Genomic DNA, 22,358 nt, shown 5'->3' with positions numbered 1-22,358 from the left:
TGTGGAATTCTCTGCCACAGAAAACAGTTGAGATCAATACACTTTTCAAGAAGGAGTTAGATATGGTTCTTAGGAATAATTAAATTAAAGGGTATAGCAGAAAACAACAAGAGGGTTTCTGAGATGGATGATCAAACATAATTCATGACTGAATGATGGAACAGGTTTGAAGGGCTGAATAGCCTTCTGCAGCTCCTGTCTTCTATGTTTCTATAGCCCTTCAGACCTGCTTTTCCATTCAAAATGATCATGGCTGATCCTCAATCTTAGCACCATATTCCCAGATTCTCCCCATACCACTTGATCCTTTTTAACATTTTAAAAATTCATTTCTCTCTTCCTTGAATACACTCAGTGACTTGGCCTCCCCAGCCTTCTGTGGTGGAGAATCCCACAGGTTCCCTCCCCTCTGAGTGAAGAAATGTTTCCCCCTCTCAGTCCGAAATGACCTACCCCATGTTCTGAGACTGTCCCCTGGATCTAGACACCCCTACCCAGGGGAAATATCCTCCCTACTCTGTCCAGCCCTGTTAGAATTTTATATGTTTCAATCCGATCCCACTCTCATCCTTCTCAACTCCAGCGAATACAGGGCCCCGTCAAAGTACCCTCTCCTCACGGGACAGTCCTGCCATCCCTGGAATCAGCCTAATGACCCTCCGCTGTACTCCCTCTGCCAGAGTCCGTCCACTCTGTCCTGTTCTTTCTCATTCCTTTCCCTTTATTTTTCATGTTTTTTCTCTCTCTCCCTCTCTTGGTATTTCTTTTCTTTAGCGTAGACCAAGTGAGGTATCCTCTCGGTATGGTCTCTCGGACGCCTGTAGTGGTCTCTCTGTCCGGTCTCTCATCCCAGTCTTTCAGCCTGGTCTTTCATCCCAGCATGGTGGTCTCTCGGCCCTGTCTCTCAGCCCGGTCTCTCGGCCTGGCATAGCAGTCTCTGGTCCCAGACTCTCAACCTGGAATGGCGGTCTCTCGACCCAGTCTTTTGGCCTGGTCTCTCGACCCGGTCTATCATCCCAGTCTTTCAGCCCGGTCTATCATCCCAGTCTTTCAGCCCGATCTCTCATCCCAGCATGGTGGTGTCTTGGCCTGGTCTCTCGGCCTAGTCTCTCAGCCCGGCACAGCGGTCTTTCGTCCCAGTCTCTTGGCCCGGTCTCTCTGCCTGGCCTCTCGGTGTGAGAGTGGGTCCTGTCAGGGCATGTTCTGGAGGTAGCAGGAGGAGATTGGGGCGGAAGCTGTGGAAGCAGCAATGGCTTTGCTGCCTAATGCTGGGAGAGCGAGCAGTGAGAGAGGTCACCCCTCCCCCTGCTGTCTGCAGCTGGGGTCTCCCAGAGAGCGAGTTGAGCAAAGGACTCATCAAAGACTGTTGAACTTTATTCCTTTTATTTTTCTACTCTATATTAAGAAGGACTTTAATACTAGCTATTACCTATTTCTTCATTTTTCTACTTATTCTATGAACAGAATAATGCTTAGAGTAATTCTAATGCTTAACTTTATAAACTTTGTTGCTTTTTATTATTTTATACCTGAGTTTTTTGTACCCAGGTACCTTTGTACTAAGATGGCACCTTGTGTGACAGCATTTTACACTTTCTTTCTGTACTCCTGTACCCGAGTACATGTGACAATAAAATCTAAATTGAAGTATATCCAAACCGCACACAATACACCAGGTGTGGTGTTACCAAGGTACTGTCTAAGACAACCTTATGTCTGAATTCACACCCTCAATCCATTTGAATCCTGGTTCACCAATGTGTTTAGCAATGTGTTTGACTCATTATTAAATGAGCCACTTGCAAGAGAAATAAAACACGGGTAATAAATGCTAACTTTGCCAGTGTAAGGTCTGTGACATTTTACTTAGTTTTATTTAAGAAGACTGTTGACTGAAATGAAAAGGAGCTGTTTTAAAACCGACATTTGAAAGGGTGGCTACATGTTTTAGAGACCATGACACCTGTGACAAGCAACTGTTTGAACAAGCAATGTTTGGAGTTTGAGGTACACATGATTGGGAGCCAAGAACAGAAACTGCTAGGAAAACTCTGCAGGTCGGGGACCATTTGTGGAGAGAAATCAGGATTCCCATTTCAGATTCAGTCACCCTTCCTCGGAATGGAGTATTTTTGCCTTTTGCCTTCCAACATTTATGTGATTGGCAGTCAGGCAACTGTACAGCTTGAAGCTGGGGTCAAGGTAGCAGTCTCTCTGTTCTCTGCAGTCAAAACACGTTTGACAGTGTGGTGATGGAAAAGCGCAGCAGATCAGGAGGCATCCAAGGAGCAGGAGAGTCAACGTTTTTGGGCATAAGCCCTTCATCAGGGCTTATGCCCAAAATGTTGATCCTCCAGTTCCTCGGATGCTGCCTGACCTGCTATGCTTTTCCAGCACCACACTCCCAACTCTGATCTCCAGCATCTGCAGTCCTCACTTTCTCCTAATCAAAACACACTGAAGTAAAAATTCACTATCAGCCTGAAGAAAGCCAGTTTATCTTTTCAGCAATGGTTGTTTTATGCTGTGACCTTTAGTTGGTAAGTTGGAGATTTTCTAACTAACCAGCAGAAGTGTCTGGAGAACAATGACTGAAGCAATGGACTATACACAAAGTTTTCCAGAAGCCATTTTAAACTACAGTCTTTAACCTTCTTAAACATCAGTTGCAACCATCTGACAACCTGACCTGGACATATCTGCGATCTCCTTTTACAAGTTTTAATCACTAGTAACAGCAAGCTGATATCAGTACCAGAGGAATTAGAGTCACTACGACAACTAACAGAACTTGAAGAAGCCATTGTAAGAAAGCAGAAGAGTCACAAAATAATTTTGACAATAGAAACTTAAAACAAATATTACTAAACTGTTTCTAACTTCTCCTCCATAACCTGTTTAACCCTCTCTGTTTGTGGGTTGTGTTCACAGGAGAAATTATTAGGGGATTTAAGTTATAATTAGCAGCATACTCTGATGGTTTAAAATGTTTACCTGTGACTAGAGTCTAATTACTTGTAATAAATAGTGATGTTTGTTCAGTATACAAATGTGGTCTATGCTTTCTATCAACCTGGATCTGATTATTGAGGTCAATTGAGAACCTTTGTATGTTTGTTGACACCTTTTAACATTTAAGATGAGTCAGGAATAATGGGGCTTGATTTCTAGTAAACCATCCCAGAAAGGAGTAACATCAGCAAAACACATTTCCATCAAAAAAAATTGACATGAGTGGCAAAAGAATAAGGATGAGATCATGAGTTACCTCAGTCAGCGAGTTATAATCTCGAATTATCTCCCTGAAAAGCAATGGAAACAGAGAAATGTAAAAAACGGGCAACCGTAGAGTGTTCAGCCCTAATCCTCTATTCTTTATGATCTTGGTTGGTCAGCTAACTCAGTATCTGCTTCCTGCTTTTACCCCATAAGTCCATAAGACCATAGGAAATAGGAACAGGAGTAGGCTATTTGGCCCCTCAAGCCAATTCTATAGGATCATGGCTGATCCGACATTATCACACCACCTTCTTGTCCTTTCCCTTGATTCCTCGACTGATCAAGAATCTATCTATCTCAGCCTTAAATAAATAATCACCAGGACTCTGCCCCCATAGCTCTCTGGAGTAAGGAGTTCCAAAGACTCCCAACCCTCTGAGAGAAGAAATTCCTCCTCATCTCAGTCTGAAATTGGTGTCCCTTTATTCTGAGACTGTACCCTCTGCTCCTAGATTCTCCCATGAGTGGGAACATCCTCTCAGCATTGACCCTGTCACGTCCCTTAAGATTCCAAAATGATTCACTGAGATCGCCTCGCATTCTTCGAAACTCCAGGGGGTAGAATCCCAACCAGTTTAGTTTTTGCTCATGTAACAATCCCTCCAACTCAGGGATCATCCTAGTGAACCTTGTCTGAAATGCCTCCAATAAAATATTTTTTTTGTCTTAAATAAAGATTCCATAACTACTCCCAATGCTCCAGATATGGTCTCCCCAGCACCTTGTACAGTTACAGTAAGACTTCCCATCTCTTATACTCCAAACACCTGGAAATAAGGGCCAATATTCCATTATCTGTTGGTAGTTTCATGTACAATTCCCTTTGTTTCAGCTTTCTGCAGTTTTTTAAATGGGCTCTAGGTCTGAACTCAATGGGATTTAGAAGTTTGAGGGAGAATCCAATTGAATCTTGTCCATTTAAAGAGCATGTTCTTTGATTTCTTTAAGCCCAAAGAGTGAAAAATAAACACCTTCTTGAAAATGTTCAATGTTTTGGTCTCTTTCTGTGACAGAGAATTCCACTCACTGACTGAAGAAACTACTCCTCCTCTCTGCCCTAAATGGCTTACCTCATATCCTTAGACTATGACCCCCTGGTTCTGGACTCCCCCTGGTCATTGGGAACATCCTTCCTGGGTTTATCCTGTCTTGTCCAGTTAGAAATTTCTAGAATCCTGCCCTCATTCTTCTAAACTCTGGTGAATATAATCCTTTCCTGATGAAGGGCTTATGCCCGACACATCGATTCTCCTGCTCCTCGGATGCTGCCTGACCTTCTGTGCTTTTCCAACACTACTCTGGTCTTGACTCTAATCTCCAGCGTCTGCAGTACCTACCTTTGCATAGTCCTAACCAATCCAGTGTCTCTTCATTATCCCAGGAATCGGTCAGATAAACTTTCATTGCACTCCTTCCACAGCTGGAACATCCTCCAATAAGGGGACCAAAGGCCTCATAATTGCAGCAAGACATCCTTGCTCCTGTACTTTAATCCTCTTGCTATGAAGGCCAACATACCATTTGCTTCCTTCATCACCTGTTGCACCTGCAGGCTTACTTTCAGTGACTGGTGCACAAGGACACCCAGGTCTTGTTACACCTCTGCCTTTTCCCAATCTATCACCATTCAGATCAGAATTCGCTTTCCTGTTTTTATAATCCAAAGCAGATACCTTCTCGTTTATGCACATTATACTCTAGCTGCTCACTCACTTAGCCCGTCCAAACACACCTTCTGCATCCCGCTCACAGCTCACCCTCCCACCCAGCTTTCTTCCATCTGCAGACTTGGAGATATTACACTTTGTTCCCTCATCTAAATCATTCATACATATGTTGTGAATAGATGCGATCCAAGCACTGATCCCTGTGGTACCCCACTAGTCGCAGCCTGCCATCCTATCTGCCACCCAGTTCTCTACCCATGTCAGTGGACTATTTCCAATCCTGTGCACTTGAATTGACATGCTAATCTCTTATGTGGGACTTTTTTGAAAGCCTTTTGAAAGTCCAAGTAAATCACATTCACTGGCTGTCCCTTATCAACTCGACCAGTTACATCCTTAAAACGTTAGTGGATTTGTGAAGGATGATTTGTCTTGTGTAAATCCATGCTGACTCTGTTCAATCCTTTCAATGTTTTCCAAGTGTTCTGTTGTTAAATTGTTGGGCACTGACTGTAGCATTTTGCCCACTACGGTTGCCAGGCTAATAGGCCTATAAGACTGTAAGGAGCAGAATTAGGCCATTCAGCCCATTTGAGTCTGCTCCACCATTCCATCATGGCTGATATGTTTCTCAACCCTATTCTCCTATCTTTTCCCTGTAACTCCTGATTTCCTTACCAGTAAATAACCCATTTGTTTTTGTCTGAAGTACATTCAGTGGCTTGGCCTCCATAACCACTCTGCAGCAATGAGTTCCCCAGATTCAACTCCCTCTGGCCAAAGAAATTCCTAAGAGTCATCCTTTCACTCTGGGTCCGTGCCCTCAGGTCCTAGTCTCTCCTACTAGTGCAAATATTTTCTCCATGTGCACTCTATTTAGGCCTCTCAGTATTCTGTAAGTTTTAAACAGATTTCCCCCCCCCCCCCCCCGACTTCTAAACTCCATCGTATACAGACCCAGAGTCATCAACCTCTCCTCAAATAAGACTTTCATCCCCAGGATCATTCTTGAAAACCACCTCTGGACCTCCTCCAAGGTCAACACATCCTTCCTTAGATACAGGGCCCAAAACTGCTCACAATATTCCAAATGTGGTCAGACCAGAGCCTTGTACAATGTCAGCAGTCCATCACTAATCTTATATTCTAGCCTGCTTTAAATGAATACTAGCATTGCATTTGCCTTTCCTTGGAGCGTCGGAGGCCGAGGGGTGACCTTATAGAGGTTTACAAAATTATGAGAGGCATGAATAGAATATATAGGCAAAGTCTTTTCCCTGGGGTCGGGGAGTCCAGAACTAGAGGGCATAGGTTTAGGGTGAGAGGGGAAAGATATAAAAGAGACCTAAGGGGCAACATTTTCACGCAGAGGGTGGTACGTGTATGGAATGAGCTGCCAGAGGAAGTGGTGGAGGCTGGTACAATTGCAACATTTAAGAGGCATTTGGATGGGTATATGAATAAGAAGGGTTTGGAGGGATATGGACCGGGTGCTGGCAGGTGGGACTAGATTGGGTTGGGATATCTGGTCGGCATGGACAGGTTGGACCGATGGGTCTGTTTCCATGCTGTACATCTCTATGACTGAGCCTGCATGTTAACCTTAAGAGAATCCTGAACTTTTGGACTCCTAAGTCCCTTTGTGTTTCATATTTCTGAAGTCTTTCCCCGTTTTGAAAATAAACAACACCTCTATTCTTCCTAGCAAAGTGCATAACCTCACACTTGCCCACATTGTATTCCATCTGCCACTTCTTTACCCATTCTCCTAGCCAGTCTGCAGCCTTCCCACTTCCTCAACGCTACCTGTCCCTCAACCTCTCTTTGTATCATCTGCAACTTTAGCAACAATGCACTTGGTTCCTTTGTCCAGATTGTTAATGTATAATGTGAATAGTGCCCCCAACACAGACCCTTGTGGAACTCCACTTAGCCACTGGGTGCCATCCTGAAAAAGACCCTTTTTTCCAAACGCTCTTCTGCCCGTCAGCCAATCGGCTATCCATGCCAGTACCTTGTCCTTAAAACCATGGACTCTTATCTTAATTAGCAGACTGCGATGCAGTTCCTTGTCAAAGGCTTTCTGGAAATCCAAATAGATCATGTCCACTGGTTCTCCTTTGTCTAACTTGCTCATTACCTCCTGAAAGAATTCTAGCAGATTTGTCCCCTTGACAAAGCCATATTTTCTTCTTTTTTTTACTTAAAGGGGTTACCTGAGCTACCCTTCAGTCTGTTCCAGAGTCTGTAAAATCTTGGAAGAGAACCACCAATGTATCCATTAATTCTGCAGCTACTTCCTCTGGGATGTAGATTATCAGACCCTGGGATTTATCAGCCTTTAATCCCATCAGTTTTCGAACTCCAGTTCACCCACTAATACTGATTTCCTTCAGTTTCTCCCTCTCACTAAGACGTGTTCCCACCAACTTTGGAACATTATTTGCATTGTCTTTTACGAAGATATAATCCCCAAATCGTATATTTACTTAGAAGCGCCAATTTGGGAGATTCCTTAGCAACTTTCAGAATGTAATGAGATGAATATACATGGGCTGTGCTTGGAGGGATGGGCAAGCAGAAACAAAGTGAGACTGGGTGGGTAACTCTTGGAAAGAGCTGGCACAGGTTTGGAAGCTGAGTGACCTCCAATACTGCAATCATTGTGTTGTGGCAGAAACTGCATAGTTTGCGTTTTTATTCTGGCATCTGCAGAGGAACCTGATGGGTCAGCACAAGTCATGTTTATGGATTAGCCAATATTCTGCTAATCAGCTGTCACATTCTAGAATACAGAGTTGGATCATTGTAAAATTATTGTTTAAGTAAGCATACTGATTTGCATAAGAAATGGTTCTTTGTACGTAAAACCTCGATCCTGAAGAACAGGTCTCTAAACTGCTTGTTACATTAATTTCTGGCTGATTCTGCAATCTCTACTTGTACCCGTACAGAAGATTATTCAACTCCCTGAGGTCATGGCACCAATTACTGAGAGTGTGCTGAGAGAGTCAGAGTGAGATGGTCAACAAAGTCAAGTCTGACATCTTGGGTATTTATAAGCAATCCCAAGGCATTGCTTTAGCAAAGAGTGCAATGTTATGAAGTTGAAGGTGTGTACAGTACCTTTAAGAGAGAGTGAAGGCTGTTGTCCACTGAGAGCTAGCAGGCACCTGTCATGCGACTAACTAGCAGTCTCAGAGTGTACGAGAAAATTGAAAACATGAAACATTTAGCTGTGAAACAAATACCTGAGTTTTGGTTGTTATATTGACAACTATTTGAATTTAACCAATCAGCTTAAGTTATGCCCTACAATAATAAAACCCAATCAATTTTGAATTTACTTATTTGCCAACATTAAACCAATGAGACGATCCAATGTTTAGGGGTATAATGAAGCAGACATTTTGAAAGTTAGACAGTGATACTTCCATCGCCAGAGTAACTGCCAGCAAAACACTCTCTATGAAAGGTTCCTTTTTCATATGAACCATCTTGGCAGCAAAAGACCGAAGATGACTCAGGATATCTACAGCCAGAGGAAGGCAGACACCAGAGACGACAGCCACTATCTGGGCTTGAGATTAAGTTGTTGTAATTTTAATATGGGTGGTTAATGGAACAGTATATTGTTAGAGTTGGAGGCTTAGAGTTGTAAGTAGTTGTTGTTTCATGTTCACTTTTAGAGTTAAAGAATAAATGGATACTTTTTCTTCAAATAGTGGAATTTGGGAGCTCTCTGTCACTCATACTTTAACAGATTATGAGGCAAGGTAAGGTTTTCTGGGTGTTTGGTTTAATTAGCAGAAGGGGTCACCACCGTGTCGTAACACCAGGGTCCTTTCAGTGCCCTCCAAGTGTGGCTATATCCAAGCACTGAACAGATTCCGATTATGGGAACTTCATGTGGATCAGTTGGCAGCCATACTACAGTGATGACTCTAGGTCAATTGGTTGTAAAGTCCTTTAGTGTGCCCTGAGATAGTGAAACACCTTTTAATACCACATAAGACTAAATAGCAGCAGAACTTTCGAAAGCTGATTGGAGGCAGATATTCACAAGTAAAGGGACAGCTAGAAAATGGGAAGTCTTCAGAAGTGAGATAACAAGAAACCAGAGAAAGTATATTCCTGTCAGGGTGAAAGGGAAGGCTGGTAGGTATAGGGAGTGCTGGATGACTAAAGAAATTGAGGGTTTGGTTAAGAAAAAGAAGGAAGCATATGTCAGGTACAGACAGGATAGATCGAGTGAATCCTTAGAAGAGTATAAAAGCAGTGGGAGTATACTTAAGAGGGAAATCAGGAGGGCACAAAGGGGACAAGAGCTTTGGCAAATAGAATTAAGGAGAATCCAAACGGTTTTTACAAATACATTAAGGACAAAATGGTAACTAGGGAGAGAATAGGGCCCCTTAAAGATCAGCAAGGCGGCCATTGTGTGGAGCCACAGAAAATGGGGGAGATACTAAATGAAGATTTTGCATCAGTATTTACTGTGGAAAACGATATGGAAGATATAGACTGTAGGGAAATATATGGTGACATCTTGCAAAATGTCCAGATTACAGAGGAAGAAATGCTGCATGTCTTGAAACGGTTAAAGGTGGATAAATCCCCAGGACCTGATCAGGTGTACCCGAGAACTCTGTGGGAAGTTAGCGAAGTGATTGCTGGGCCTCTTGCTGAGATATTTGTATCATCGATAGTCACAGGTGAGGTGCCAAAAGACTGGAGGTTGGCAAACGTGGTGCCACTGTTTAAGAAGCACGGTAAAGACAAGCCAGGGAACTATAGACCAGTGAGCCTGACGTCAGTGATGGGCAAGTTGTTGGGGAATCCTGAAGAACAGGATGTACGTGTATTTAGAAAGGCAAGGACTGATTCGGGATAGTCAACATGGCTTTGTGCGTGGAAATCATGTCTCACAAACTTGATTGAGCTTTTTGAAGAAGTAACAAAGAAGATTGATGAGGGCAGAGCAGGAGATGTGATCTATATGGACTTCAGTAAGGCGTTCGACAAGGTTCCCCATGGGAGACTGATTAGCAAGGTTAGATCTCATGGAATACAGGGAGAACTAGCCATTTGGATACAGAACTGGCTCAATGGTAGAAGACAGAGGGTGGTGGTGGAGGGTTGTTTTTCTGAATAGAGGCCTGTGACCAGTGGAGTGCCACAAGGATTGGTGCTGGGCCTCTACTTTTTGTCATTTACATAAATGATTTGGATGCAAGCATAAGAGGTACAGTTAGTAAGTTTGCAGATGACACCAAAATTGGAGGTGTAGTGGACAGCGAAGAGGGTTACCTCAGATTACAACAGAATCTGGACCAGATGGGCCAATGGGCTGAGAAGTGGCAGATGGAGTTTAATTCAGAAAAATGTGAGGTGATGCATTTTGGCAAAGCAAATCTTAGCAGGAATTATACACTTAATGGTCAGGTCCTAGAGTGTGTTGCTGAACAAAGAGACCTTGGAGTGCAGGTTTATAGCTCCTTGAAAGTGGAGTCACCGATAGATAGGATAGTGAAGGCAGCGTTTGGTATGCTTTCCTTTATTGGTCAGGGTATTGAGTACAGGAGTTGGGAGGTCATGTTGCGGCTACCTAGGACATTGGTTAGGCCACTGTTGGAATATTGCGTGCAATTCTGGTCTCCTTCCTATAGGAAAGATATTGTGAAACTTGAAAGGATTCAGAAAAGATTTACAAGGATGTTGCCAGGGTTGGAGAATCTGAGCTACAGGGAGAGGCTGAACAGGCTGGGGCTGTTTTCCCTGGAGTGTTGGAGGCTGAGGGGTGACCTTATAGAGATTTACAAAATTATGAGAGGCATGGATAGGGTAAATAGGCAAAGTCTTTTCCCTGGTGTCGAGGAGTCCAGAACAAGAGGGCATAGGTTTAGGGTGAGAGGGGAAAGATATAAAAGAGACCTAAGGGGCGACATTTTCACTCAGAGGGTGATACATGTAGGGAAAGAGCTGCCAGAGGATGTGGTGGAAGCTGGTACAATTGCAACATTTAAGAGGCATTTGGATGGGTATATGAATAGGAAGGGTTTGGATGGATATGGGCCGGGTGCTGGCAGGTGGGACTAGATTGGGTTGGGATATCTGGTTGGCATGGACGGCTTGGACCGAAGGGTCTGTTTCCATGCTGTACTTCGCTATGACTCTAAGTAGGCCATTCAGCCTGTTGAATCTGCTCTGCCATTCAGTGATATCATGTCTGACCTGATAATCCTCAACTCCACTTTACCACCGTTTCCCCATTACCCACGATTCCCCTTCCAGATTAACAACCTGCTTCTAACTAAACTTTTAATGCACTAAATGACCCAGCCTTGACAGCCCTCTGCGGTAAACAATTCCACCGATTCACTCCCCTCTGAGAGAAGACATTCCTTCTGATCTCCATCGCAAATGAGTGATGCCCTATTTTGTGATTATTCCGTCTTGGTCATGGACCCTCCCAGAAGGTTTCACAATCTACCTTGTGTGTCTTGTATGTTTCAATAAGGTCAGCTCTCATTCTTGTGAACCTCCACGAGTATTGGCCCAACCTGCTCAACCTCTCCTCTTTAGACAGTCCCTCCATGTCCATGATCAGCTGAGTGAACCTTCTCTACAATGCCTTCAATGTCACAATATGGTTCCTTAAGTAAGGGGTCCAGAGTTATTCACAGTACAGTATTCCAGCTGTGATCTGTACTGTGTACCAAATCTCTGTACTTCTGTCTTCTCATTGTATTCAAGGCCAATGTTCCCTATTACCTGCTAAACCTGGATGCTATCTCTTTAATTCATGCACAAGACTCCCAAATGCCTCTGTGCTGTTGCTTCCTGCTGTCTTTCTCCGTTTAAAAAATATTTCCTCCTATATTTCCAAAGTGTGTAACCTTACATTTCCTCACTGCATTCTCTGTTTGAACCCAACTATCAACGTCCTGGGGATTGTCATTGACCACAGACTGAACTGGACCAGCCACAAATACTGTGGCTACAAGAACAGGTCAGAGACAATGAATCCTGCAGTGACTAATTATCGCCTTACTTCCAGCTACAAGACATAAGTCAGGGGTGTGATGGAATACTGCCCACTTGTCTGAGTTGATGGAGTTCCAGCAACAATCTTGATCGGCCTGGACAATTTGGTCTGTTTCCGAGCTGTATGACTCTGACAAAGCAAGCCCCCATTTGATTGGTGTCACATCCATAAACATCCCCTCCCTCCATCACCGACGCTCTGTAGCAGCAATGTGTGCCATCTACAAGAGGCACTGCAGAAATTCACTAAAGCTCCTAAGACAGCAGCATACAAATCCACTTCCATCTAGAAGGACAAGGGCAGCAGTTACAAGGAACTACCACCAGCTACAAGTTCCCCTCCAAGCCACGCATCATCCTGACTTTGAAAAATATCTAACTCTTTCTTCAAAATATTTTCTGTGGCAGTGAATTCCATGAACACACCTCTCCCTGGGGGAAAGACATTTCTCCTTACTGACCTAAAAGGTTTACCCCTTGTCCTTTAAACCCCAATCCCTGGTTCAGGATTCCCCACCCCATCATCAGGAATATCCTTCCTGCATCTAACCTGTCTGGTCCTGTTGCAATTTGGGTGCGATCCCGTCTCAACTCCAGTGAATGCAAGCCTAACCGATTTACTCTCTCCTGGTATATCAGTCCAGTCATCCCATGAATCGATGTTGCAAGCTTCAACTCCATTCTCTCAAGAATATTTTTCCTCAGGTGAAGAGGAACTGGACACAGTGTGTCCTCCCAAAAGGCCTGTATAATTGCAGCAAGACATCCTTGTTCCTCCACTTGAATCCAAATGGTGGAGTTTGCCTTTACTGCTTGCTTTCAGTGGCTGGTGCACAAGGACACCCAGGTTTCATTGAACATTCCTACCCTACCTCCCACTCTTGCAATTTACAGCCACTCAAATAATCATCTATCTTCCTGTTTTGGCTACCAAAGTGGATGACCTCATGTTTATCCACATTATACTGCTCCTGCCATGCACTTGCCCACTCACTCAACCTGTCCAACTCTCACTGCAACATCTCTGCATCTCCCTCACAGCTCACCCTCCCATCCAGCATTGTGTCATCTGCAAATTTTAAGATATTAGATTCAGTTCCCTCATCTAAATAATTAGTGTATATTGTGGATAGCTGAGGCCCTAGTACCTAATATTCTGCGGCACCCCCACTCGTCACTGCCTGCCATTCATAAAAAGGCCCTTCAAGTCCTAGCTGAAAATGTGTTGCTGGAAAAGCGCAGCAGGTCAGGCAGCATCCAAGGAGCAGGAGAATCGACGTTTCAGGCATGAGCCCTTCTTCAGGAATGAAGAAACATCGATTCTCCTGCTCCTTGGATGCTGCCTGACCTGCTGCACTTTTCCAGCAACACATTTTCAGCTCTGATCTCCAGCATTTGCAGTCCTCACTTTCTCCTTCAATTCCTACTTTGTTTCCTGTTGGCTCACCATCTGAATACACTACCCCCAATCCCATGTGCTTAAATTTTAATCTCTGATGTGTCTCTGTTGAAAGCTTTCTGAAAGTGCTAATAAACCATATCTACTGGCTCCCCCATTGTCCGCTACTAGTTACATCCTCGAAGAATTCCAGTAGATTAGCCAAGTATGATTTCCTGTTTGTAAATCCATAATGATTGTGTCTGACTCTACCACAGTTTCCAAGTGCTGTGCTATAAAATCCTTGCTAATTTACTCTTGTACCTTCCCCACCATTGATGTCAGACTCATTAGATTATAATTCACTGCCTCCCTTTTTACATAATGGGGTTATACTCCAATTTGTGTTGAAACAATTGTGGAAGATGACTGCCCATGCATCCAATATTTCTCAGGCCACTGCCCTAAGAACTCTGGGATGTAGATTAGGAACCCCTGGTGATTTATCTGCCTTAATCCCATTAATTTCTCTAATCTTACAGATTTGTTTCAGTTCCTCTCCATCACTAAACCTGTGTTCCCTGTCATTTCTGGTACATTATCCATGTTATCCTTTAGTGAAGACAGAAGCGATGAACTTAGATTGGATTAGATTACTTACAGTGTGGAAACAGGCCCTTCGGCCCAACAAGTCCACACCGACCCGCCGAAGCGCAACCCACCGAGACCCCTACATTTACCCCTTACCTAACACTACGGGCAATTTAGCTTGGCCAATTCACCTGACCCGCACATCTTTAGACTGTGGGAGGAAACCGGAGCACCCGAAGGAAACCCACGCAGACACGGGGAGAACGTGCAAACTCCACACAGTCAGTCGCCTGAGTCGGGAACGCCTTAGTTCGTTAACTATTTCTTTGTTCCCAGTTATAAACTCCCCCTCCCTAGAAACTTTGTCAGGTGTGAATTCCCCTTCATGAAGCTATGCTGACTCTGCTCAAACATGTTGTGTCTACATCTTTTACAAAGCCACTACCATTTTCCCAATCACAGATGTTAATGCTAAATGGCCGACAAAGATCTGTTTTCTGTTTCCTTTTTTAAAGAGCAGTGTTCATTTGGCACTTTTCCAATCTTCTCAGACTTTTCCAGAACCTTTTTGTTCCCCTCTCTCACTGAATCCAATCCTTCTTTACACTTTTGCTTTCAGTTACTGATTTAACTGGAATACATTTTATTTTCCTTTGCAACCTACCCTAATGCTGACCTTAAATACACCCTAAACTTCCTTTAATAACCAAGAATGCATCCCCTCAGGTCCAGGGGACATTGCTGTCTTTCACCCCAAAGATTCCTAAGTAATTTTGCTCTAAATAGACATTTTCCTTTTACCTTCTTTAAACCGTTGAAAGCCTATTGATTACGCCATTTTTCTATCTCAGTTTACCATCAGAAAGTTATGAAGCAATTTACAAAAAATTAAATATTTTTAAAGTATAGTTGCTGTTCAGATTTCATCAATACAACAGTTCTGTACGCCCTCAGCACTGACCCTCCGCCAGTGTCTGCTCCCTCAGCACTGACCCTCCGCCAGTGTCTGCACCCTCAGCAATGACCCTCCACCAGTGTCTGCTCCCTCAGCACTGACCCTCCGCCAGTGTCTGCACCCTCAGCACTGACCCTCCGCCAGTGTCTACTCCCTCAGCACTGACCCTCCGCCAGTCTCTGCACCCTCAGCACTGACCCTCCGCCAGTCTCTGCACCCTCAGCACTGACCCTCCGCCAGTGTCTGCTCCCTCAGCACTGACCCTCCGCCAGTGTCTGCTCCCTCAGCACTGACCCTCCGCCAGTGTCTGCTCCCTCAGCACTGACCCTCCGCCAGTGTCTGCTCCCTCAGCACTGACCCTCCGCCAGTCTCTGCACCCTCAGCACTGACCCTCTGCCAGTGTCTGCTCCCTCAGCACTGACCCTCCGCCAGTGTCTGCTCCCTCAGCACTGACCCTCCACCAGTGTCTGCTCCCTCAGCACTGACCCTCCGCCAGTGTCTGCTCCCTCAGCACTGACCCTCCGACAGTGTCTGCTCCCTCAGCACTGACCCTCCGACAGTGCAGCACTCCCCCGTCACTGACCCTCCAAAAGTGTGGCATTCCCATATCACTGACCCTCTGACAGTGCAGTGTTCCCTCAGTACTGACACTCCACAGTGCGAAACTCTCTCAGCACTGACTGTCTGATAGTGCACTCTTTCCTCATTACTGACCCTCTGACAGTGTCTGCTCCCTCAATACTTACCCTCCGACTGTGCGGGACTCCCTCAGCGCTGACCCTCTGACAATGCTGTGCTCCCTCATTACTGACCCTCTGACAATGCTCTGCTCCCTCATTACTGACCCTCTGACAGTCCTGTCTTCCTTCATTACTGACCCTCTGACAATGCTGTGTTCCCTCATTACTGACCCTCTGTCAGTGCTGTGTTCCCTCATTACTGACCCTCTGTCAGTGCTGTGTTCCCTCATTATTGACCCTCTGTCAGTGCTGTGTTCCCTCATTACTGACCCTCTGTCAGTGCTGTGTTCCCTCATTATTGACCCTCTGTCAGTGCTGTGTTCCCTCATTACTGACCCTCTGACAATGCTGTGTTCCCTCATTACTGACCTTATGACAGTCCTGTGTTGCCTCATTATTGACCCTCTGACAATGCTGTGTTCCCTCATTACTGACCCTCTGACAGTGCTGCATTCGCTAATTGTCCTTGCGATGCTAATGATGAGCCACTTTCTTTAACACTGGCAGTCCATGTGAAATAGGTGTCCCCACAGTGTTGTTCCGATGATGAAGTGAGTTATACGTTGCAGAATTCCCAATCTCTGGGTTGAATTTGTAGCCACAGGCTGGATTCAGTTCAGTTTCTGGATATTTGATTTTGTGGGATTCAGTGACAGTAATGCTATTGAATATCAAGGGCTAATGGGTAGCTTCTCTCTTGTTAGATTTGGTCATAGCCTGACATTTGTGTAGCGTGGATGTTAACTTGCCACTTGTCAGCCCAAGCCTGAATATTGATCAGACCTTGTTGCATTTGGATATAGACTGCTTCAGTATCTGAGGAGTCATTAATGGTGTTGAACATTGTGATTCCTGTGTGAAGGGCTTATGCCCGAAACATCGATTCTCTTGCTCCTTGGATGCTGCCTGCCCTGCTATGCTTTTCCAGCACCACACCCTCAATTGTGTTTTCATTGACAAACATATTTTTGTGACTGTATAATAGAGGCAAGGTGCAATTTGATGCCTCAGTTTATTTATATGTTGCAAATTTGATTTAGTGTACAGCAGGATTTAGAGCAGGCTGTCTGTAAATAAAAACATCAGGGAATTAAATGTTAACACCTCTTAATTTATAAATTATTTATAACTAGATGTTGAGCCTAATGTTCAAAAGATTAAGCAGAGAGTGATGGATCTAAACAGTTCTATTTACTAATAAAACCTTGTAAAGCAAAACATGTACCCATTTCCAACAGGTATGCTGTTTTGGAAAATGTAGGGGGTGATGGATTCTCAGGGGAACGTAGCACAAACAGACAAGTTTCTGGTATTGAGGCTGGCTCTAATGCAACAAGGGGTACGTTGGGTTCCGAGAGATCAATTGTGTTAGGGGATTCTGTAGTCAGAGGTACAGACAGACGTTTCTGTGGCCAGCAGAGAAAAAGCAGAATGGTGTGTTGTTTCCCTGGTGCCAGGTTGAAGGATGACTCGGAGAGGGTGCAGAATGTTCTCACAGGGGAGAGGGGTCAGCAGGAGGTCATTGTCCACATTGGAACCAACGACATTGGAAGGGAAAAGGTTGAGACTCTGAAGGGAGATTACAGAGAGTTAGGTGGAATTTTTTTTATAAAGGAGGTCCTCAAGGGTAGTAATATCTGGATTACTCCTAGTGCTATGAGCTAGTGAGGGCAGGAATAGGAGGATAGAGCAGATGAATGCATGGCTGAGGAGCTGGTGTATGGGAGAAGGATTCACATTTTTGGATCATTGCAATCTCTTTTGGGGTAGAAGTGACCTGTACAAGAAGGACGGATTGCACCTAAATTGGAAGGGGACTAATATACTGGCAGGGAGGTTTGCTGGAACTGCTTGGGAGGATTTAAACTAGTAAGGTTGGGGGTGGTGGGACCCAGGGAGATAGTGAGGAAAGAGATCGATCTGAGATGGGTACAGCTGAGAACAGACGTGAGTCAAACAGACAGGGCAGGCAGGGACAAGGTAGGACTAATAAATTAAACTGCATTTATTTCAATGCAAGGGGCCTAACAGGGAAGGCAGATGAACTCAGGGCATGGTTAGGAACACGGGACTGGGATATCATAGCAATTATGGAAACATGGTCCAGGGATGGGCAGGACTGGCAGCTGAATGTTCCAGGATACAAATGCTACAGGAAGGATAGAAAGGGAGGCAAAAGAGGAGGGGGAGTGGCATTTTTGATAAGGGATAACATTGCAGTTGTGCTGAGGGAGGATATTCCCGGAAATACATCCAGGGAAGTTATTTGGGCGGAACTGAGAAATAAGAAAGGGATGATCACCTTATTGGGATTGTATTGTTGACCCCCCAATAGTCAGAGGGAAATTGAGAAACAAACTTGTAAGGAGACCTCAGCTATCTGTAAGAATAATAGGGTGGTTATGGTAGGGGATTTTAACTTTCCAAACATCAACTGGGACTGCCATAGTGTTAAAGGTTTAGATGGAGAGGAATTTCTTAAGTATGTACAAGACAACTTTCTGATTCAGTATGTGGATGTACCTACTAGAGAAGGTGCAAAACTTTACCTACTCTTGGGAAATAAGGCAGGGCAGGTGACTGAGGTGTCAGTGGGGGAGCATTTTGGGGCAGTGACCATAATTCTATTCGTTTTAAAATAGTGATGGAAAAAGATAGACCAGATCTAAAAGTTGAAGTTCTAAATTGGAGAAAGGCCAATTTTGACGGTATTAGGCAAGAACTTACAAAAGCTGATTGGAGGCAGATGTTCGCAGGTAAAGGGACGGCTGGAAAATGGGAAGCCTTCAGAAATGAGATAACAAGAATCCAGAGAAAGTATATTCCTGTCAGGGTGAAAGGGAAGGCTGGTAACTATAGGGAATGCTGGATGACTAAAGAAATTGAGGGTTTGGTTAAGAAAAAGAAGGAAGCATATGTCAGGTACCGACAGGATAGATGGAGTGAATCCTTAGAAGAGTATAAATTAAGAGGGAAATCAGGAGGGCAAAACAGGGACATGAGATAGCTTTGGCAAAAACAATTAAGGAGAATCCAAAGTGGTTTTAAAAAGATATTAAGGACAAAAGGGTAACTAGGGAGAGAATAGGGTCCGCTGAAAATGTGTTGCTGGTTAAAGCACAGCAGGTTAGGCAGCATCCAAAGAACAGGAAATTCGACGTTTCGGGCCAGAGCCCTTCATTCCCGATGAAGGGCTCTGGCCCGAAACGTCGAATTTCCCGTTCCTTGGATGCTGCCTAATCTGCTGTGCTTTAACCAGCAACACATTTTCAGCTCTGATCTCCAGCATCTGCAGACCTCACTTTTTACCCAGAGAATAGGGCCCCTCAAAGATCAGCAAGGCGGCTTTTGTGTGGAGCCACAGAAAATGAGGGAGATACTAAATGAATATTTTGCATCAGCATTTACTGTGGAAAATGATATGGAAGATATAGACTGTAGGGAAATAGATGGTAACATCTTGCAAAATGTCCAGATTACAGAGGAGGAAGTGCTGGATGTCTTGAAAAGGTTAAAGGTGGATAAATCCCCATGGCCTGATCAGGTGTACCCGAGAACTCTGTGGGAGGCTAGAGAAGTGATTGCTGGGCCTCTTGCTGAGATATTTGTATCATCAATAATCACAGGTGAGATGCCAGAAGACTGGAGGTTGGCAAACGTGGTGCCACTGTTTAAGAAGGGTGGTAAGGACAAGCCAGGGAACTTTAGACCAGTGAGCGTGACCTCGGTGGTGGGCAAGTTGTTGGAGGGAATCGTGAGGAACAGGATGTACGTGTATTTGGAAAGGCAAGGACTGATTCAGGATAGTCAACATGGCTTTGTGCATGGGAAATCATGTCTCACAAACTTGATTGAGTTTTTTGATGAAGTAACAAAGAGGATTGATGAGGGCAGAGCAGTAAATGTGATCTATATGGACTTCAGTAAGGCGTTCGACAAGGTTCCCCATGGGAGACTGATTAGCAAGGTTAGATCTCATGGAAGAAAGTTGAAAATGCGTTGCTGGTTAAAGCACAGCAGGTCAGGCAGCATCCAAGGAACAGGAAATTTGACGTTTCAGGCATAAGCCCTTCATCAGGAATGAGGAGAGGGTGGCAGGCAGGTTAAGATAAAAGGTAGGGAGGAGGGACTTGGGGGAGGGGCGATGGAGATGTGATAGGTGGAAGGGGGTCAAGGTGAGGGTGATAGGCCGGAGTGGGGTGGGGGCGGAGAGGTTAGGAAGAAGATTGCAGGTTAGGAGGGCGGTGCTGAGTTGAGGGAACCGACTGAGACAAGGTGGGGGGAGGGGAAATGAGGAAACCGGAGAAATCCGAGTTCATCCCTTGTGGTTGGAGGATTCCCAGGCGGAAGATGAGGCGTTCTTCCTCCAACCGTCGTGTTGTTATGTTTTGCCGGTGGAGGAGTCCAAGGACCTGCATGTCCTCGGTGGAGTGGGAGGGAGAGTTAAAGTGTTGAGCCACGGGGTGGTTGGGTTGGTTGGTCCAGGCGTCCCTGAGGTGTTCTCTGAAGCGTTCCGCAAGTAAGCGGCCCGTCTCCCCAATATAGAGGAGGCCACATCGGGTGCAGCGGATGCAATAGATGATGTGTGTGGAGGTACAGGTGAACTTGTGGCGGATATGGAAGGATCCCTTGGGGCCTTGTAGGGATGTGAGGGAGGAGGTGTGGGCGCAAGTTTTACATTTCCTGCGGTTGCAGGGGAAGGTGCCGGGAGTGGAGGTTGGGTTGGTGGGGGGTGTGGACCTGATGAGGGAGTCTCGAAGGGAGTGGTCTTTGCGGAACGCTGATAGGGGAGGGGAGGGAAATATATCCCTGGTGGTGGGGTCCGTTTGGAGGTGGCGGAAATGACGGAGGATGATACGCTGTATATGGAGGTTGGTGGGGTGGTAGGTGAGAACCAGTGGGGTTCTGTCTTGGTGGCGGTTGGAGGGGCGGGGCTCAAGGGCGGAGGAGCGGGAAGTGGAGGAGATGCGGTGGAGGGCATCGTCGACCACGTTTGGGGGGAATCTGCGGTCCTTAAAGAAGGAGGCCATCTGGGCTGTGCGGTGTTGGAACTGGTCTTCCTGGGAGCAGATGCGGCGGAGACGAAGGAATTGGGAATATGGGATGGAGTTTTTACAGGGGGCAGGGTGGGAGGAGGTGTAGTCCAGATAGCTGTGGGAGTCAGTCGGTTTATAGTCGATGTCTGTGTTGAGTCGGTAGATCTCATGGAATACAGGGAGAACGAGCCATTTGGATACAGAACTGGCTCAAAGGTAGAAGACAGAGGGTGATGTTGGAGGGTTGTTTTTCAGACTGGAGGCCTGTGACCAGTGGAGTGCCACAAGGATTGGTGCTGGGCCCTCTACTTTTTGTCATTTACATAAATGATTTGGATGTGAGCATAAGAGGTACAGTTAGTAAGTTTGCAGATGACACCAAAATTGGAGGTGTAGTGGACAGCGAAGAGGGTGACCTCAGATTACAACAGGATCTTGACCAAATGAGCCAATGGGCTGAGAAGTGGCAGATGGAGTTTAATTCAGATAAATGCGAGGTGCTGCATTCTGGCAAAGCAAATCTTAGCAGGACTTACACACTTAATGGTAAGGTCCTAGGGAGTGTTGCTGAACAAAGAGACCTTGGAGTGCAGGTTCATAGCTCCTTGAAAGTGGAGTCGCAGGTAGACAGAATAATGAAGAAGGCGTTTGGTATGCTTTCATTTATCGGTCAGAGTATTGAGTAACGGGGTTGGGAGGTCATGTTGTGGCTGTACAGGACATTGGTTAGGCCACTGTTGGAATATTGCATGCAATTCTGGTCTCCTTCCTATCGGAAAGATGTTGTGAAACTTGAAAGGGTTCAGAAAAGATTTACAAGGATGTTGCCAGGGTTGGAAGATCTGAGCTACAGGGAGAGGCTGAACAGGCTGGGGCTGTTTTCCCTGGAGCGTCGGAGGCTGAGGGGTGACCATATAGAGGTTTACAAAATTATGAGGGGCATGGATAGGATAAATAGGCCATGTCTTTTCCCTGGGGTTGGGGAGTCCAGAACTAGAGGGCATAGGTTTAGGGTGAGAGGGGAATGATATAAAAGAGACCTAAGGGGCAACTTTTTCACACAAAAGGTGGCACGTGTATGGAATGTGGTGGAGGCTGGTACAATTGCCACATTTAAGAGGCATTTGGATGGGTATATGAATAGGAAGGGTTTGGAGGGATATGGGCCGGGTGTTGGCAGGTGGGACTAGATTGGGTTGGGATATCTGGTCGGCATGGTCGGGTTGGACCGAAGGGTCTGTTTCCATGCTGTACATCTCTATGGCTCTGTGACTCTATGTTTTTAAAAATGTACTTGTTTTTTCTAGAATTATTGTGAGGTTGGACAATGTTTTTGCAAAAGAGGATTTTCCAAACATAAAATTAAAGCACAGATTGATCCATATGTTTCTGAAGGGGATGTTGTACTTACAGGTGAGTACCAGCCAAATTTATTTGATTTTCAATTCATGTTACTATTCCCTCCCTCTGAGTGGCAGCAACAGTATAGGGTCATGGAGATGTACAGCATGGAAACAGATCCTTCGGTCCAACCCGTCCATGCTGACCAGATATCCCAACCCAATCTAGTCCCACCTGCCAGCACCCGGCCCATATCCCTCCAAACCCTTTCTATTCATATACCCATCCCAGATGCCTTTTAAATGTTGCAATCGTACCAGCCTC

At 45.2% G+C, this 22,358-nt stretch overlaps 1 protein-coding gene across 1 annotated transcript in view; it reads left to right on the top strand.

Moving 5' to 3' along the window:
- Positions 1-22,358, top strand: part of LOC132815113 (desmoglein-2-like) — a 148,799-nt gene that overhangs the window by 17,943 nt on the left and 108,498 nt on the right. The window contains exon 2 of the mRNA XM_060823887.1: positions 22,001-22,106. Within this exon, the coding sequence (XP_060679870.1) occupies positions 22,001-22,106 (106 nt within the window). The remainder of the gene's footprint in view (positions 1-22,000; positions 22,107-22,358) is intronic.

This window comes from Hemiscyllium ocellatum, chromosome 4 (genome assembly GCF_020745735.1).
Source record: "Hemiscyllium ocellatum isolate sHemOce1 chromosome 4, sHemOce1.pat.X.cur, whole genome shotgun sequence".
In the NCBI taxonomy this organism is placed as follows: Eukaryota; Metazoa; Chordata; class Chondrichthyes; order Orectolobiformes; family Hemiscylliidae; genus Hemiscyllium; species Hemiscyllium ocellatum.
This window is presented reverse-complemented; position numbering and strand designations above follow the sequence as displayed.